The sequence below is a fragment of the Neoarius graeffei genome, chromosome 26, assembly GCF_027579695.1.
Source record: "Neoarius graeffei isolate fNeoGra1 chromosome 26, fNeoGra1.pri, whole genome shotgun sequence".
NCBI classification, from domain to species: Eukaryota; Metazoa; Chordata; class Actinopteri; order Siluriformes; family Ariidae; genus Neoarius; species Neoarius graeffei.
The window spans coordinates 28,442,205-28,462,840 of NC_083594.1; the positions used below are offsets into that span (position 1 = coordinate 28,442,205).

General features: G+C 44.2%; 1 protein-coding gene across 22 annotated transcripts in view; it reads left to right on the plus strand.

The window, feature by feature from the left end:
- The window catches only part of LOC132874382 (bromodomain and PHD finger-containing protein 3-like), a 112,402-nt gene that overhangs the window by 54,221 nt on the left and 37,545 nt on the right, over positions 1-20,636 (plus strand). For 2 of the 22 annotated variants that reach the window (XM_060910519.1, XM_060910522.1), the window contains exons 2-4: positions 8,884-8,990; positions 11,567-14,536; positions 15,375-16,906. The exons of 5 other annotated variants lie outside the window; for them this stretch is intronic. In XM_060910519.1, coding sequence (XP_060766502.1) covers positions 13,301-14,536; positions 15,375-16,883 — 2,745 coding nt within the window. In that variant the 5' untranslated portion in view covers positions 8,884-8,990; positions 11,567-13,300 and the 3' untranslated portion in view covers positions 16,884-16,906. 15 more of the 22 variants (XM_060910528.1, XM_060910529.1, XR_009651655.1 and 12 more) reach the window with 14 other exon arrangements.

Genomic DNA, 20,636 nt, shown 5'->3' on the forward strand with positions numbered 1-20,636 from the left:
AGAGAGATCTGACAGACTTTGAAAAGTATAAAATTGTGAGATGTCTTGCAGACGGATGCAGCACTCTTGAAATTGCGAAGATGTTGAAACGTGATCACCGAACAATCAAGCGTTTCATTGCAAATAGTCAACAGGGTCGAAAGAAGCGTGTGGGGGAAAAAAAAGGCGCAAAATAACTGCACATGATCTGCGGAAAATCAAGCGTGAAGCTAACAAGCAGCCATTAGCATCCAGTTCTGCCATATTCCAGAGTTGCAACATTCCTGGAGTGTCAAAGAGTACAAGGTGTGCAATACTGAGGGACATGGCCAAGGTAAGGAAGGCTGAAAAACGACCACCACTGAGTAAGGCACACAAGATAAAACGTCAAGACTGGGCCAAGAAATATCTTAAGACTGATTTTTCTAAGGTGCTGTGGTCTGATGAGATGAGAGTGACTCTTGATGGGCCAGATGAATGGGCCTGTGGCTGGATCAGTAATGGGCACAGAGCTCCACTCGGACGCCAGCAAGGTGGAGGTGGAGTACTGCTATGGGCTGGTATCATCAAAGACGAGCTTGTTGGACCTTTTCGAGTTGAGGATGGACTCAAACTCAACTCCCAGACCTACTGCCAGTTCCTGGAAGAAACCTTCAAGCAGTGGTATAGGAAAAAGTCAGCATCTTTCAAGAAGAACATGATTTTCATGCAGGATAACGCTCCATCTCATGCGTCCAAATACTCCACTGCGTGGCTAGCCAGTAAAGGTCTGAAAGGTGAAAAAAATAATGACATGGCCCCCTTGTTCACCTGACCTAAACCCCATAGAGAACCTGTGGTCCATTATAAAACGTGAGGTCTACAAAGAGGGAAAACAGTACACCTCTCTGAACAGCGTCTGGGAGGCCGTGGTTGCTGCTGCACACAATGTTGGTCGTGAACAGATAAAGAAATTGACAGAATCTATGGATGGAAGGCTTTTGAGTGTCCTCATGAAGAAGGGTGTCTATATTGGTCACTGATTTTGTTTTTGTTTTGTGTTTGAATGTCAGATATGTTTATTTGCAAATCTGGAGTTGTCATATCAGTGTACCTGGTGAAAATAAATAAGTGAAATGGCTACATATTTGGTTTTTATTAAGTTGCCTAATAATTCTGCACAGTGAAAGTTACCTGAACACATACATATTCCCCTAAAATGGCCAAAACTAAAAACACCCCACTCTAACTTCCATACATATTCAGCTTTGATATTTATGAGTCTTTTTGTTTGATTGAGAACATAGTTGTTGTTCAATAATAAAACTAATCCTCAAAAATACAACTTGCCTAATAATTCTGCACTCCGTGTAGAACCTGGATATACCTTTCAGCATTGATGGTGTCTTTCCAGATGTGTAAGCTGCCCATGCCACACGCACTAATGCAACCCCATACCATCAGAGATGCAGGCTTCTGAACTGAGCGCTGATAACAACTTGGGTCGTCCTTCTCCTCTTTAGTCCGAATGACACGGCGTCCCTGATTTCCATAAAGAACTTCAAGTTTTGATTCATCTGACCACAGAACAGTTTTCCACTTTGCCACAGTCCATTTTAAATGAGCCTTGGCCCAGAGAAGACGTCTGCGCTTCTGGATCATATTTAGATACGGCTTCTTCTTTGAACTATAGAGTTTTAGCTGGCAACGGCGGATGGCACGGTGAATTGTGTTCACAAATAATGTTCACTGGAAATATTCCTGAGCCCATTTTGTGATTTCCAATACAGAAGCATGCCTGTATGTGATGCAGTGCCGTCTAACGGCCCGAAGATCACGGGCACCCAGTATGGTTTTCCGGCCTTGACCCTTACGCACAGAGATTCTTCCAGATTCTCTGAATCTTTTGATGATATTATGCACTGTAGATGATGATATGTTCAAACTCTTTGCAATTTTACACTGTCGAACTCCTTTCTGATATTGCTCCACTATTTGTCGGGGCAGAATTAGGGGGATTGGTGATCCTCTTCCCATCTTTACTTCTGAGAGCCGCTGCCACTCCAAGATGCTCTTTTTATACCCAGTCATGTTAATGACCTATTGCCAGTTGACCTAATGAGTTGCACTTTGGTCCTCCAGCTGTTCCTTTTTTGTACCTTTAACTTTTCCAGCCTCTTATTGCCCCGTCCCAATTTGTTTGAGATGTGTTGCTGTCATGAAATTTCAAATGAGCCAATATTTGGCATGAAATTTCAAAATGTCTCACTTTCGACATTTGACATGTTGTCTATGTTCTATTGTGAATACAATATCAGTTTTTGAGATTTGTAAATTATTGCATTCTGTTTTTATTTACAGTTTGTACTTTGTCCCAACTTTTTTGGAATCGGGGTTGTACTTTATACATCTTTTATATGGTCATTAACAGTGATGAGAGTTGGTTTGTGAATATACTAATGCATAGGTCCCAAGTTTCCAGTTTCCAAAAGCTGCTCTATTCCTGAAGTGATCCCAGAGGCTTAGGCTGTGCAGTAACTGATCAATGCCAAGGGGGGAGTGTGTGGGTGGGGGTATCGGGAATGAACTAAGCTTAATCTTCATGCAGGTATACTCCCACAATTTTAACAAATTTAAAAAAAAATTATATTTGTAAATCACAAAAAAAGCCTGTAACATGCTGAACTGTCTCAACTCTCCCCTTCTGGCCATTTTGAAAAAAATCCTTAATTGATTTCTCCCCAGAATTTAAAGCTCCTAGGCAACGGTTTTAATTTTATGCACATTTGAAACTTTATATGTTAAACCCTCTGTAATTTTCTTCTGGTCCCAAGAAGTATTGTTAATAAGTAATAATTAAAATAAGTTAGTGCGGATCACAGCGAATTTCTGTTCGGCTATTTTCGTGACCACTCAGTGCGTGACGTCATTTAAGCCAAACAAACCGCTTGAGTTCCGTTTACTTACATTGCCGTTCGGCTTGCGTTCAGGAATTTCCAAAGAAAAACCATGCCTTATTGTTGTACAGTGAACTGTAACAACGGGACCGGTTCAGGAAGAAGTTTTTACCTTTTTCTGAGAGAGGAGAAGAGGCAGAGAGAGAGTGGATTGGCTTTTTCCGGAAGAGGAGATGAGGCGGAGAGAGTGGATTGTGCGCATGTGTATGTATATGCGTGTGCGCTCGTGTATATGCATGTGTGCGTGTGCGCATGTGTGTGTGTGTGTGAGTGAAAAAAAAATGAAGAGGATACTGGAAAATTATTTGTAGAAAAAATAAAGATTAGTAATTAACGCCAACACTCGTGGAAAAAAGAAACGTGTGTGTGTAGTGTATATGCATGTGTCTGTATGTGCGTGTGTGCATGTGCATGCGTGTTTGTGTATGTATGTGCGTGCGTGCGTGCGCGTGTGGGTATGTACATGTATATGTACAGTGGGGCAAAAAAGTATTTAGTCAGCCACCAATTGTGCAAGTTCTCCCACTTAAAAAGATGAGAGAGGCCTGTAATTTTCATCATAGGTACACTTCAACTATAAGAGACAGAGTGGGGGGAAAGAATTCAGGAAATCACATTGTAGGATTTTTAATGAATTAATTGGTAAATTCCTCGGTAAAATAAGTATTTGGTCACCTACAAACAAGCAAGATTTCTGGCTCTCACAGACCTGTAACAACTTCTTTAAGAGGCTCCTCTGTCCTCCACTCGTTACCTGTATTAATGGCACCTGTTTGAACTCGTTATCAGTATAAAAGACACCTGTCCACAACCTCAAACAGTCACACTCCAAACTCCACTATGGCCAAGACCAAAGAGCTGTCAAAGGACACCAGAAACAAAACTGTAGACCTGCACCAGGCTGGGAAGGCTGAATCTGCAATAGGTAAGCAGCTTGGTGTGAAGAAATCAACTGTGGGAGCAATTATTAGAAAATGGAAGACACACAAGACCACTGATGATCTCCCTCGATCTGGGGCTCCACGCAAGATCTCACCCTGTGGGGTCAAAATGATCACAGTAATGGTGAGCAAAAATCCCAGAACCACACGGGGGGACCTAATGAATGACCTGCAGAGAGCTGGGACCAAAGTAACAAAGGCTACCATCAGTAACACACTACGCCGCCAGGGACTCAAATCCTGCAGTGCCAGACGTGTCCCCCTGCTTAAGCCAGTACATGTCCAGGCCTGTCTGAAGTTTGCTAGAGAGCATTTGGATGATCCAGAAGAGGATTGGGAGAATGTCATATGGTCAGGTGAAACCAAAATAGAACGTTTTGGTAAAAACTCAACTTGTCGTGTTTGGAGGAGAAAGAATGCTGAGTTGCATCCAAAGAACACCATACCTACTGTGAAGCATGGGGGTGGAAACATCATGCTTTGGGGCTGTTTTTCTGCAAAGGGACCAGGACGACTGATCCGTGTAAAGGAAAGAATGAATGGGGCCATGTATCGTGAGATTTTGAGTGAAAACCTCCTTCCATCAGCAAGGGCATTGAAGAGGCTGGGTCTTTCAGCATGACAGTGATCCCAAACACACCGCCCAGGCAACAAAGGAGTGGCTTCGTAAGAAGCATTTCAAGGTCCTGGAGTGGCCTAGCCAGTCTCCAGATCTCAACCCCATAGAAAATCTTTGGAGGGAGTTGAAAGTCCGTGTTGCCCAGCGACAGCCCCAAAACATCACTGCTCTAGAGGAGATCTGCATGGAGGAATGGGCCAAAATACCAGCAACAGTGTGTGAAAACCTTGTGAAGACTTACAGAAAACGTTTGACCTCTGTCATTGCCAACAAAGGGTATATAACAAATTACTGAGATGAACTTTTGTTATTGACCAAATACTTATTTTCCACCATAATTTGCAAATAAATTCTTTAAAAATCAGACAATGTGATTTTCTGGAATTTTTTTCCTCATTTTGTCTCTCATAGTTGAGGTATACCTATGATGAAAATTACAGGCCTCTCTCATCTTTTTAAGTGGGAGAACTTGCACAATTGGTGACTGACTAAATACTTTTTTGCTCCACTGTGTGTGTGTGTGTGTGTGTGTGTGTGTGTGTGTGTGTGTGTGTGTGTATATATATATTACACGTGTGTGTTTAAAAAAAATGAAGAGGATACTGGAAAATTATTTGTAGAAAAAATAAAGATTAGTAATTAACGATAACACTTGCGAAAAAAGAAACGTGTGTGTGTAATGTATATGCATGTGTGTCTGTATGTGCGTGTGTGCATGTGCATACGTGTGTTTGTGTATATATATGCGCGTGTGTGTGTGTGGGTATATGTGTGTGTGTGTGTGTGTATAGAGAGCTTGCACGTGACGTCACGAGGTCACGTGATATTTGTTTATCTGCCATCTTGGACGGCATGGCCGCGCATAGAACTTAGACAAACCCGTTCTAATTATCAAGTGTGTGGGAGTAGATCTTTCGAGAATGGTTATATCTTGTTCAGCATTTGGTTGTACCAATAGACAGGGCCAAAAGGAGGGCCTGTCATTTTATAGATTCCCCGCAGACGAGGAGAGACGCGCAAAATGGGTGTCCGCTGTGCGAAGAGAAAACTGGTACCCCAGTTCTACCAGCCGAATTTGTAGTGAACACTTCATATCAGGTAGGTGTAATCTTCTAATACATTTATATCTGATATTGAATAATAATTCTGCACAGATAAAGATAGCGGTGATTTGTGAAATTTTTTTTCAGACAAAAACATACATATTTACAACCCTGTCATTATCTGGAACTGAGTTTAGATTTCGAACATTCTTACAATAAAACGTCTTGCATAGTCTCTTTATGATAAACGTCTTAATGCCACTTACCCGTGAGGCTATCAAGTAGACATTCTTCTTTGGAACCTTCCAGAGGTATAGTTGGGATACCCATCCCGCAACAAAATATTTATAAGCTTCCAGGCTCTTGTAAGCTTTGAGGGCTTTGCCAGTGTAACACGATTCACGATTAACAAGAAAATTGTAAATGTCGTGGTAGGCCAGATCGGGCAAATCCCCGGCACCGCAGCTCCGAATTTCCCTGAACAAGGATTGCGGCAAGTTGTACGGATCTGCAATCCCCAACCTGGAACACTTTTCCACGTAACGCTGCCTCACGTCACCTTCAAGATGCTGAACAAACTTAGACAAGTTATCGCGCGATGTAGATGGGGTATTTTCCGAATTTTCTTGGGGATTACTCCCTGGATCCATTACGCTCGCGCAAGGTAAACAACCCTGATTGCCGTCCAATATGGCGGAGTACACACATGCGGGTCACGTGACTGCACATCCTCTATATAATGTGTGTGTGTGCGCGTGTGTGTGAAAAAATGAAGAGGATACTGGAAAATTATTTGTAGAAAAAATAAAGATTAGTAATTAATGCTAACACTTGCGGAAAAAAGTGTTCCTGTGTGTGTGTGTGTAATGTATATGCATGTGTGTGTGTGTAATGTATATGCGTGTGTGTGTGTGTGTGTAATGTATATGTGTGTGTAATGTATATGCGTGTGTGTGTGTGTGTGTGTGTAATGTATATGCGTGCGTGTGTATATGTGTGCGTGCGTGTGTTTGTGTATGTATATGCGTGTGTGCATGTATGTACGTGTGTGTGGGTGGGTGCATGCGTGTGTGTGTGTGGGTGTATATATGTGTCTGTGTGAAAAAAATGAAGAGGATACTGGAAAATTATTTGTAGAAAAAATAAAGATTAGTAATTAATGTTAACACTCGCATAAAAAAGACGCGTGTGTATGTACAGTGGTGCTTGAAAGTTTGTGAACCCTGTAGAATTTTCTATATTTCTGCATAAATATGACCCAAAACAACATCAGATTTTCACACAAGTCCTAAAAGTAGATAAAGAGAACCCAGTTAAACAAAGCAGACAAAAATATTATACTTGGCCTTTTATTTATTGAGGAAAATGATCCAATAGTACATATTTGTGAGTGGCAAAAGTATGTGAACCTCTAGGATTAGCAGTTAATTTGAAGGTGAAATTAGAGTCAGGTGTTTTCAATCAACGGGATGACAATCAGGTGTGAGTGGGCACCCTGTTTTATTTAAAGAACAGGGATCTATCAAAGTCTGATCTTCACAACACATGTTTGAGGAAGTGTATCATGGCACAAACAAAAGAGATTTCTGAGGACCTCAGAAAAAGCGTTGTTGATGCTTATCAGGCTGGAAAAGGTTACAAAACCATCTCTAAAGAATTTGGACTCCACCAATCCACAGTCAGACAGATTGTGTACAAGTGGAGGACATTCAAGACCATTGTTACCCTCCCCTGGAGTGGTCGACCCACAAAGATCACTCCAAGAGCAAGGTCCAATAATACAACCCCGATTCCAAAAAAGTTGGGACAAAGTACAAATTGTAAATAAAAACGGAATGCAATGATGTGGAAGTTTCAAAATTCCATATTTTATTCAGAATAGAACATAGATGACATATCAAATGTTTAAACTGAGAAAATGTATAATTTAAAGAGAAAAAATAGGTGATTTTAAATTTCATGACAACAACACATCTCAAAAAAGTTGGGACAAGGCCATGTTTACCACTGTGAGACATCCCCTTTTCTCTTTACAACAGTCTGTAAACGTCTGGGGACTGAGGAGACAAGTTGCTCAAGTTTAGGGATAGGAATGTTAACCCATTCTTGTCTAATGTAGGATTCTAGTTGATCAACTGTCTTAGGTCTTTTTTGTCACATCTTCCGTTTTATGATGTGCCAAATGTTTTCTATGGGTGAAAGATCTGGACTGCAGGCTGGCCAGTTCAGTACCCGGACCCTTCTTCTACGCAGCCATGATGCTGTAATTGATGCAGTATGTGGTTTGGCATTGTCATGTTGGAAAATGCAAGGTCTTCCCTGAAAGAGACGTCGTCTGGATGGGAACATATGTTGCTCTAGAACCTGGATATACCTTTCAGCATTGATGGTGTCTTTCCAGATGTGTAAGCTGCCCATGCCACATGCACTAATGCAACCCCATGCCATCAGAGATGCAGGCTTCTGAACCGAGCGCTGATAACAAGAGAAGGAGGAGAAGGTCGTCCTTCTCCTCTTTAGTCCGAATGACACGGCGTCCCTGATTTCCATAAAGAACTTCAAATTTTGATTCGTCTGACCACAGAACAGTTTTCCACTTTGCCATAGTCCATTTTAAATGAGCCTTGGCCCAGAGAAGACGTCTGCGCTTCTGGATCATATTTAGATACGGCTTCTTCTTTGAACTATAGAGTTTTAGCTGGCAACAGCGGATGGCATGGTGAATTGTGTTCACAGATAATGTTCTCTGGAAATATTCCTGAGCCCATTTTGTGATTTCCAATACAGAAGCATGCCTGTATGTGATGCAGTGCCGTCTAAGGGCCCGAAGATCACAGGCACCCAGTATGGTTTTCCGGCCTTGACCCTTACACACAGAGATTCTTCCAGGTTCTCTGAATCTTTTGATGATATTATGCACTGTAGATGATGATATGTTCAAACTCTTTGCAATTTTACACTGTCAAACTCCTTTCTGATATTGCTCCACTATTTGTCAGTGCAGAATTAGGGGGATTGGTGATCCTCTTCCCATCTTTACTTCTGAGAGCCGCTGCCACTCCAAGATGCTCTTTTTATACCCAGTCATGTTAATGACCTATTGCCAATTGACCTAATGAGTTGCAGTTTGGTCCTCCAGCTGTTTCTTTTTTGTACCTTTAACTTTTCCAGCCTCTTATAGAGAGCTTGCACGTGATGTCACGAGGTCACATGATATTTGTTTAACTGCCATCTTGGACGGCAAGGCCGCGCATAGAACTTAGACGAACCCGTTCTAATTATCAAGTGTGTGGGAGTAGATCTTTCGAGAATGGTTATATCTTGTTCTATTGGTTGTACCAAAAGGAGGGCCTGTCATTTTATAGATTCCTCGCAGACGAGGAGAGATGCGCAAAATGGGTGTCCGCTGTGCAAAGAGAAAACTGGAACCCCAGTTCTACCAGCTGAATTTGTAGTGAACACTTCATATCAGGTAGGTGTAATCTTCTAATTCAATACTCTTAGTACATCTGTTAAGTTGATTTTCGGATTGAATGATAACTGCATACTTAGAAACTAGACAGTACAGTGTTTGTGGCCGTCAGTCCGCTTGATCTCTAACGTTTAAAATGGCTATGCCTAGCCCTCCTACCCTGGCCTAGTCTATGACAATGTTTTATCTTTTTGGCTCATATATGCCTTTGAAAGGCCAATCCATAGTAGGGATGGTGAAAACTAAAAAAAATCTTGACCGACCACCGAGCCTCATTAGCTGGTTAAAGTTGGTTAACCTATGAGTTTAAACAGGGATGCAAACGGCGGATGCCACCTTCTTCACGGCTGAATCGTGCAGATCTGATTTTTTTTTGGGGGGGCGTTGGAGTGTCTGAATAATTTCATCAGAGTAAATTCTGTATTAAAATTACTAAATAAGCAAATGCTGTTACAGTCCATGAAACAGGAAGTATGAGAAGAAAACAGTAAATCAGAAAGCTGCGCACGTTTTCGCGGAAGCTGCGCAAATGTGCGCAGCTTTCTGATTTACTGTTTTCTTCTCATACTTTAGAGTTTAGATTTCGAACATTCCTACAATAAAACGTCCTGCATAGTCTCTTTATGATAAACGTCTTAATGCCACTTACCCATGAGGTTATCAAGTAGACTTCCTTCTTCGGAACCTTCCAGAGGTATAGTTGGGATGCCCATCCCGCAACAAAATATTTATAAGCTTCCAGGCTCTTGTAAGCTTTGAGGGCTTTGCCAGTGTAACACGATTCACGATTAACAAGAAAATTGTAAATGTCGTGGTAGGCCAGATCGGGCAAATCCCCGGCACCGCAGCTCCGAATTTCCCTGAACAAGGATTGCGGCAAGTTGTACGGATCTGCAGTCCCCAACCTGGAACACTTTTCCACGTAACGCTGCCTCGCGTCACCTTCAAGATGCTGAACAAACTTAGACAAGTAATCGCGCGATGTAGATTGGGTATTTTCAGAATTTTCTTGGGGATTACTCCCTGGATCCATTACGCTCGCGCAAGGTAAACAATCCTGATTGCCGTCCAATATGGCGGAGTACACACATGCGGGTCACGTGACTGCACATCCTCTATTGCCCCTGTCCCAACTTTTTTGAGATGTGTTGCTGTCATGAAATTTCAAATGAGCCAATATTTGGCATGAAATTTCAAAATGTCTCACTTTCGACATTTGATATGTTGTCTATGTTCTATTGTGAATACAATATCAGTTTTTGAGATTTGTAAATTATTACATTCCGTTTTTATTTACAATTTGTACTTTGTCCCACCTTTTTTGGAATCGGGGTTGTAGTTAGCGAGGTCACAAAGGACCCCAGGGTAACTTCTAAGAAACTGAAGGCCTCTCTCACATTGGCTAATGTTAATGTTCATGAGTCCACCATCAGGAGAATACTGAACAACAATGGTGTGCATGGTAGGGTTGCAAGGAGAAAGCCACTGCTCTCCAAAAAGAACATTGCTGATCACCTGCAGTTCGCTAAAGATCATGTGGACAAGCCAGAAGCCCATTGGAAAAATGTTTTGTGGATGGATGAGACCAAAATAGCACTTTTTGGTTTAAATGAGAAGCGTTATGTTTGGAGAAAGGGAAGCACTGCATTCCAGCATAAGAACCTTATCCCATCTGTGAAACATGGTAGTGGTAGTAGTATCATGGTTTGGGCCTGTTTTGCTGCATCTGGGCCAGGATGGCTTGCCATCATTGATGGAACAATGAATTCTGAATTATACCAGCAAATTCTAAAGGAAAATGTCAGGACATTTGTCCATGAACTGAATCTCAAGAGAAGGTGGGTCATGCAGCAAGACAGCGACCCTAAGCACACAAGTCGCTCTACCAAAGAATGGTTAAAGAAGAATAAAGTTAATGTTTTGGAATAGCCAAGTCAAAGTCCTGACCTTAATCCAATCAAAATGTTGTGAAAGGACCTGAAGCGAGCAGTTCATGTGAGGAAACCCACCAATATCCCAGAGTTGAAGCTGTTCTCTATGGAGGAATGCGCTAAAATTCCTCCAAGCCAGTGTGCAGGACTGATCAACAGTTACTGGAAACATTTAGTTACAGTTATTGCTGCACAAGGGGGTCACACCAGATACTGAAAGCAAATGTTCACATACTTTTGCCACTCACAGCTAGGTAATTGTAAGAATATAATCCTGAATACTCCTAAACCTACTCTTGTAAATGCGCGGCCCAAGGGTGACTGTCGTGTAGTGTAGCAGTTTAGGGTTAACTTTAGGCCAGCTATAATACGCGCTGCTCTGTACATTTTGTACTTTTCATATGTTCTGTTCCTGTTTCATATCCTGATTTTGTCTATGTTTTTGTGTGAAACATCTTGTTGAACTGTGCATAACTCTTGTGACCTTGATTGAGTGTGCAAAGCACATTCCATAATTTTCCACTGCTGATACTCCCTATGAAGAGTGTATATATAAAGCCCCGACGCAGCTGCGCGTTGGGGCACGACTGAGAATAAACCAGATTGATTTAACTCATGTGGTTCGCTCTCTTCTTGTCCTCGGAGATCTCCTGGTAACGCATCTGAACAGCACGCAGCGCAATCCTAACAATTTGGTGACCCCGACGTGATACTCTCAATCAGGTAAGACATGTTTGATTGACTACCTGGTTGGAAGTAGTTCCGTAGTGCCCTAAGGAGGGCTTTGTTTTCCCTGGTTCGAGTCCAGGAAGAGCGCGCTATAGAAATTTGTGTAGTGCCCTAAGGAGGGCTTTGTTTTCCCTGGTTCGAGTCCAGGAAGAGCGCGCTATAGAAATTTAGATAAATATCTGCTGTTTGTTTCTGTTCAGATCCGTTTGCTTTACTGTACGATGGGGGGCTCGTATCCTAAACCTGAGGTCACAGACACCCCGGCGGAATGGATGAATAAGTGTGGTTTAGGCTATTACGTTACGCCGTGGCTGGACAATTTGGCTGGGTGGACGGAGGCAAATCCTCAGATTCCATCGTATCCCCGTGATGGGACGTTTAATCCAGGCTTCCTTGCTTCAGCGCACCGTATGATTTATGAAAGCTTAGGCGATCCGGATTGGGACCGCCCTTATATGCGCGCAGGGTATGATAAATGGTTTGACATGAAGAAGGTATGGGATAAATCAAAGGGTGTTTACACCCCGAGACCTGTTTTAAAGGCTATTCCAAAACCAAAACTTTCTCAGTCAACCTCCCATGTAAAAGCGAGGGAGGAATAGTTACGTCCCACTCATTCCTCATCTCATATACATGTCCAGTAAATTTGTTAGCACATGATTTAATGTGCAAATTAGAAGTAAATCTCACATCCACTCCAGATGGACTAACTATTGAAGTAAGTGAAATGTGCGGTGTGCAGTATGGGTTTGGAAGCCCTCTGTATGTGTATGTCTGGCAGCTCTGTTCAGATCAGCTCGCACACTTGAACACCTCATCAGTTGACACAGATTATATGATGAGGAGCGTTTGCTCGAAATAGTCGATGTGTTGCAACCTAGAAATGACGTCGCTATGAATATAAAGGAAGAAATAGCTCCGGCTCAGGAAGGTGGCCGTCCGCGTCAGCGCACCGTGTCGACATTTTTTTGGAGGGACACACCGAATGCTTTGCAGCTCCTGCGTGAGCAGTTAACTAGGTATTTACTGGCTATGAAACAAGCGAACCGTGATCTGTCGCAGGTTACTAACTGTAAACAGGAAAAGTCAGAAGTGACGTCGGCCTTTTGGAAACGTTTTGGTGAAGTTTGGCAGCACCTGGGTGGGTTAGAATTGGACATGACTCAACCCAATCCAATGTTCCTGTCCACCTTTTTATCTAACTGCCGCCCTGAGGTTCAGAACGTTTTGAAACATCACTTGAGCGATAGGACTCATTTGGTCCTTCGCCAAGCGGGTGAACGGTTGAGGACAATGGAAAGTGATGGGTTGTTAGATTGTAAGACTAATAAAGCATGTTTATCTGTGGCCCCACAGGGCCCCGGGTTGTATCGTCATAATAATGACAAAACACGCACCGGGCCTCGCACATGGTCGGGTGGGAACCGGAAGAAAACAGGCAGGTGCCACTATTGTGGAAAGGAGGGCCACTGGATGAGGGAATGCCATGCGCGGCGGAGGGATGAGCAGAGTAGGACGGGAGAATTAGGGGATGTGTTGCAAGGCCAGAATCCCGGACCTAAGGGCTATCGGCAGAATAACGGACAGGACCAGCGCTATCACGCCCCGCTATAGGGCTGCCCCCAGGGTACGGAATCCACAGCCGTTGCCATGTTAAATCTCTCTTTTAGCTCTCCTCGTAACGCGGAGCTCCCTTTTGTGCCTCTGTGTTTGGCAGGAAGGGAGTATCCGTTTATACTTGATACTGGGGCCACTATGTCCTCAGTAGGGAGGGATTATGAGGGTCCTTTATCTACACGGTTTGTTAGCTCTGTGGGGATAGAAGGGGTTCCTTTTGACTCTAGTTGTACACCACCCTTACCTGTCATCTGCACTCTGGACCCTTCATTGCGTTTTTCACACTCTTTCATTTTTATGCCAGAGTGCCCTTTTAATCTTTTAGGTCGCGACCTCATGAGTCTTCTCGGACTCTCGATCTCCTTTAGTGGCTCACACATGATTGTTGATACCCCGGACGGTGCTCCGCCTGATGTTTTTGCTCTATCCAGTTCTGTGCTGCCACATAACATTCTGAACGCTGCTTGTACGTCCCAAGCTCTTTCCCCTGTTCTCTCTGCTCTTCCTAACACCCTGTGGGCGGATCATAAGGACGATGTGGGCTCTGTGAGCTGCTCTCCGTATGAAGCTGTTATTAAACACTCTACACCTGTTTATGTTAAACAATACCCTCTGTCTCCTAGTAAGCTCGATGGTATTGACAATATTCTACAATCTCTTTTGCAGCAAGGTGTCGTGGTTCCTTGTGTCAGCCCGTATAACACCCCAGTGAACCTGGTCCCAAAACCGGATGGCACATGGCGCCTCACTCAAGATCTACGTAAAATAAATGAACTCATCGTTCCCGTGGCTCCAGTGGTCCCTGACGTTCCTTCTCTTATGTCTTCTATTCCGTGTGACCATGCTTATTTCTCTGTGATTGATTTGTGCTCTGCCTTTTTCAGTGTTCCTGTGGGCCATGAGACTCAGCCCCTGTTTGCTTTCACACACAGGGGAAGACAATACACGTGGACGCGGTTGCCACAGGGTTTCATTGACTCACCGGCGGTCTTCACTGCCGTATTGCGGGACGCGCTGGCTGATCTCTGTCTTCCCCGGGGCTCCACGGTGCTCCAGTACGCGGATGATCTCCTGGTAACGGCGGAGGATCAAGACGCTTGTGCTGCCGCCACATTGTCTCTCCTCACACTCCTGGCGCAGAAGGGTTTCAAGGTCTCCCGCACAAAGTTGCAGTTTTGCCTCACAACTGTTCGCTACTTGGGACATGACCTCTCCCAGGGTTCCAGGAGGCTTAGCCCGGAACGCGTTCAAGTCATTATGGACACTCAGGTACCTGCAACCAAGCACGCTCTCATGGCATTTCTGGGCCTCATCAATTACTGTCGTCAATGGATCCCTGACTGTTCAATCTATGACAAGTGTTTGCGTTCAGCTATAAGTCACTCAGATCTTTTGACTCAGCCCCTGGTCTGGACTGAGGACATGCTAACGGCCTTCAAGGCTCTGAAGCAAGCTTTGTGCTCCGCCCCTGCTCTCGGGCTGCCGAACTATCGTTTGCCGTTTCACCTGTATGTGTGCAATCAGAAGGGGACCGCCTCTGGTGTGCTGGCTCAGGAGCACGGGGGGGGGCATGCGACCTTGCGCGTTTCTGTCTAAAACTCTTGACGCTGTGGCACAAGGGCTTCCTGGCTGTCTTAGGGCTGTTGCTGCGTGTGCTCTCATGGTCACGGACGCTGAAAAACTTGTTTTGTCGCATCCGCTCATTTTACACACTTCACATGACGTCGTGTACATTCTGCGGAATCTTAGCACTCAGCATTTGTCTGCTCAGCGTCGCTCTGGCTATGAGTTTATTCTTTTGGCCACAGAGCATCTCACTGTTAAGCCCTCCTCGTCGTTTGATTCTGTCGCCCACGCTCTTCAGCGTCTTCTTAACTCACAGGATGACGATGTTGCGTTTGACTCACATGACTGTCTTTCTAATATCGTTTTTGAAACTAGCATCCGCCCAGATTTACACTCCACCCCTCTTTCCACAGGCGATTCTCTTTTTGTAGATGGTTCCTGTTCCCGCCCTGCGGATGGTGTGTTCCTGTGTGGTTACTCTGTTTGTCGCCTCCCTGATGAAATTGTTGAAGCTCATTCTTTGTCTTTTTCTTCTGCTCAGGCTGCGGAGCTCTATGCTTTGACTCGCGCGTGTATTTTGGCTCAAGACACAGACGTTACTATTTACACCGACTCACGCTACGCTTTCGGCGTGGCGCACGACTTCGGCCGCATTTGGGCGTCTCGGGGGTTTACGACAGCCGACGGTAAGCCCATTTCTCATTCTTCACTTGTTACTGATTTAATCACCGCCTGTCTCCTTCCGTGCACGTTGGCCATTGTTAAGACACGCGCGCACACAAGAGGGGACTCATTTGAAGTAAAGGGCAATTCATTCGCTGATCGAGTCGCTAAAGCTGCAGCCGCATCCGGTGTCCTGCCTCCAGGCTTTAATTGCGCTTTAGTTTCTACTGATCGCATGGTTAGCGCTGTCTTACCTGACATAGATCTCATTTCTATCCAGGCCTCGGCCTCTGTGGCAGATACGCAGTTCTGGGACGCCCAGGGCGCGACAGAGAAGAGTGGCGTTTTGCTTGACGCACAGGGCCGTCTTTGTTTACCTCGTCACTGTACTCCCTTTCTCGTCCGCGAGTTCCATGGTCCCACTCATCGCGGCCGAAGAGGGGTAGTGGAGGATATGAACAGAACATTCTGCATCAATAATTTGCACACAGACGCACACAACATTCTGGACAAGTGTTTAACGTGCGCCCAGAATAATCTATCTAAACCAGGCGTGGTACATCAGCACCTTCCCATACCCGACACGCCTTTCCAAGAATGGCAGATCGACTTCACTCACATGCCAAAGCAGGGCCCGTTCAAATACCTTTTGGTCATGATTGACAAATTTTCACGGTGGATTGAGGCTTTCCCGTGTAGCAAAGAGAACGCCCGAACAGCAGTGAACAAACTTACACAGGAAATTATCCCACGTTACGGTCTTCCGGTAGGAATTGACTCTGATAAGGGAACGCCGTTCACCTCTAAGGTAACGCAGGAGCTATGTAAAGACCTCAAGATCAATTGGCGTTTTCATATCCCATACCATCCACAGTCCTCTGGCATTGTGGAGCGCGCGAATAGAACAATTAAGGGTAAGTTGCGTAAGGCTATGCAAGACGCAGGCACGAAAAATTGGGTCCAAGTTTTACCGTTGGTCCTCGCTGATATGCGCATGACTGCTCAGGTCGCTCTCGACAATTTATCTCCGTACGAGCTCGTCATGGGATGCCCCTTTCCTGTCCCTTGGCGTAGAGGCATGCAGGTTATAGGAACGGGTGATCTTGAAGTACATCTCAGCGAGTACGCGGTGGGTCTCATGCGGGTGCTGGATGAGTATTGGGCGAGAGTAAATTCCAAAAAGCCTCCCATTCCAGAGGCACACACTCACCCCTTTGAGGTAGGGGACAGAGTTTTAGTAAAGAGATTCGCTAAACTAAACGCTCCCATGGAGGAGTCACCCTACAGTGGGCCCACCGATGTACTCGCTGTAACTCGCACGGCTGTGCTAACGGACCTTTTTCCACAGTGGATCCATGCCAGCAGAATAAAGAAGGCTCCAATGTAATAGAAATCTATATTGTTGATGCTTAACAGACTTTTGTGTTTCAGAAAGTTGCTGTGACAATAGCTGACGGCCTTTTCAGGGATCCCCTTCCAGCATCTGGAGCAATCCAGTTTCGGCTGATCTACAAAGAGGGGATGGTTGGTAAGTCTTGCAAAGTTCTGGGCTGAAGAGTCTGAAAAGCACGGGAGCCTGTGACATTTTTCGCCGTCTGCACCCTGTGAGCATTAGAGAACAAAGTCAGTGACCAGTATGACTTTCTTCATCATCGTGCTGATCTCAACGCTTGGGGCAGGGTTACCCGCACAAGCAATACACCGGGACCCAAGGGATAACGAGTTTTGGAAATATATAAACTTCACTGTAAAAACATCAATGAATATGAGTAAACCTTTTTATGTGTGTTCTTTGTTACCCCATGACAGCAGCGCTCCTTTTCCGGTCCGAATAGCCCCGTCTAACTACTCTGAGGTTAATATGACATGGCTCAGCCTGTGGCCCGTTTCTTTTCCGTTGTTGCATGGATCGTATATATAATATGATGATCTCGCACACAGGTTATGTCCCTGTGTCGGCCAAGACTGGGGTGTGAATAATACTCTGGGCTTGCGTCAGAGTATTAAAGAGGGGATTGTAAGAATATAATCCTGAATACTCCTAAACCTACTCTTGTAAATGCGCGGCCCAAGGGTGACTGTCGTGTAGTGTAGCAGTTTAGGGTTAACTTTAGGCCAGCTATAATACGCGCTGCTCTGTACATTTTGTACTTTTCATATGTTCTGTTCCTGTTTCATATCCTGATTTTGTCTATGTTTTTGTGTGAAACATCTTGTTGAACTGTGTATAACTCTTGTGACCTTGATTGAGTGTGCAAAGCACATTCCATAATTTTCCACTGCTGATACTCCCTATGAAGAGTGTATATATAAAGCCCCGACGCAGCTGCGCGTTGGGGCACGACTGAGAATAAACCAGATTGATTTAACTCATGTGGTTCGCTCTCTTCTTGTCCTCGGAGATCTCCTGGTAACGCATCTGAACAGCACGCAGCGCAATCCTAACAGTAATGTTGTATCATATTCCTCAATAAATAAATGACCAAGTATAATATTTTTGTCTCATTTGTTTAACTGGGTTCTCTTTAACTACTTTTAGGATTTGTGTGAAAATCTGATGATGTTTTAGGTCATTTATGCAGAAATATAGAAAATTCCAAAGGGTTCACAAACTTTCAAGCACCACTGTATATGCGTGTGTGTGCGCGCATGTGTGTATGTATATGCACTAAATATTAGGGGTGGGTATTGGCAAAGAAGTCACGATTCAGTTCGAATCACAATTCACATGCCACGATGCGATACTATCACGATGCATCAGGATTCTTGAATTATTGCGATGCATTGCGATATATTCAACATACTTCAGTGAAAATGTAAAAAAAAAAAAAAGAGCATAATTACCAGTGGCTGTGTACGATCTGGATAGTGTCTCCAATTGATGCATAACTCAGAGCAACTCAGTTCATAACTGAATTTATTGAAACGACTTTGGAGGGAGTTGCCATTAAAACAAATATTACTGTTTCCATACTTAACAAGTGGACACACTAATGACAAAAAGTGCATAGGATTTATAAAACTAAAAATAATAAAAGAAAACTAATAAAATAAGGCTGATCAGTGCTGTTAATTGGCCTCAGTGGTCCTTTAAACCAGTGAATTGAAAACATTCAAACGTCTGACGTATCCCATTTTGGAGGTAGCTGCCATTATAACAAACAATACCCTTTCACAAACGTGGGACGCAACAGTGCTGCGTCTGAAAAAAGCCGTCACCCGTCTTACTCTCCCTAGCAATCTAGTGACAGTGGGGAGCTTCAGGGCGCGCTGGGATGCCAAATTCAGGGTGTGAGCAAAACACTTGAAATGTGGCATTTCTGCCAGCTGTGCAGCGATGGTCATATTCGAAGCATTGTCTGTTACTATTGCAGGGTCTTTGTTAATCAACTCCCATTCTTCCAGCGCCGCTCTCAGCACCTGGGCAATGTTGGTGCCGGTGTGGGACTCAAACATAGCCCTAGTCTGTAACGCATGGGAAACTAACTCCCAGCTCTCGTCAATGTGGTGCGATGTTATGGTGAGATATGGCTCCGTGGCTCGCGAAGTCCACCCATCGCATGTGAGGGCAACGCTTTCTGCGGAGGCAAGGGATTTTTTAACTTGTAGCTTTACCTCTTCATACATGTCTGGGACCATTACCTCTGTAAATTGTTTTCGGCTCGGGATCACATAGCGAGGCTCGAGTATGTTTATCATATTTCTGAACCCACTGTTCTCAACCACGCTGTACGGCCGTAAATCCTGGCAAATAAACTCTGCAATCGACCCGGTGATTTTTTTGGCACGTGCAGATGAAGGTGCAAGTTTGCTATCAATGGTCGTTTGTCTTGTCATGGGTTGTGGTGCTTGCTGCTGTTGCAGTTTTTCTGGATGGCGCCTCTGCACGTGTGCTCTTAAGTTTGTCGTGTTCCCACAATACTTCATCATCGTGTTACAGTATCTGCAAATTGCGTTTGTCATGTCAATTTCATTTTTACCCTCTTTGTTTTTGAAGCCGAAATGTGCCCAAACATCAGCTTTAAAATTTGACGGAGGCGGACGAATCTTTTCGGTTTCTTCCATGTTGGGATTTGCAAATGGAGTCGCAGTCGCATATGATGTCTATGCAGAATGTCTAGGTCGCAGTAGCCCGCCGCCGGAAATGCCACTGGCATGAAGGCAGCGGGCGTCAAAAACTCCACGGCGACATCTACAGGACTGGAAGTTGTATTCTACTTGTTTTTGGCTGATGTTCGCCAACCATTCATACAATTTTATTTATTCATTTTTTAAAATTAATAATTGATATTTGGCGTCAAGAATCGATGCATCGTGAAAGTTAGTATCGCGATGTATTGTCATGACGATTATTTTGCGCACCCCTACTAAATATAATCTCTTTCTGGGGTTCCCCTCTACCCATTCCCCTTTCTGTATACTACACGATCATCCACAACATTTGGAGTCAGTAGCCCACATTATGAACAGTTGTTCATTATATAAAGGACTGTATATTGCCAGACATGACAGACTGGTGGACCTCATTGCCGTCCAGGTTCCCCGTACTCCACAGGAACAGATCTACAAACATACCTCTGTAAAGCCACATTGGTTCAACTCATCCACAAACCCTTTCTCAGGAATAGCAAACACACCGGATATCATTTGCTTGTCACATGACAACAAAACAGTCATACTCTTTGAAGTAGCTTGTGCTTTTGACCTGTTCATGGAGGAATCTTACTGTACAAAAAAACTAAAATACCAACCTCTAGTATCTGCCATTGAGAGCTATGGTTACAAATGCTTGCTCATTGTGCTTGTCTTTGGGAGTCTAGGCCATGTACTGGCCTAGACTCCCAAAGCATGGCTGGTGGTCAGTGGACTTAACATCAGTGGATTAAGTAAAAGAAGTGCCAGACAGCTAGCTAAATACTAGCCTGGCTAACGCGACTTCAAAGCTCTCCGAGCTATTGGTCTGGCCAAGATATTAAGCCCAACCGTTTCCCATAGCCCGTGGTTGACCCGCCTCCCTGAAATGCCTCAGTTTGCTACTGGTCGAAGCCAGAAAAGGCTGTGACGAAGCTTAAACCAATCACATCACTCTTTCCTCTGACGTATGTGACGCGACGGGGCTAACTGGTAGATTAAACTCTTA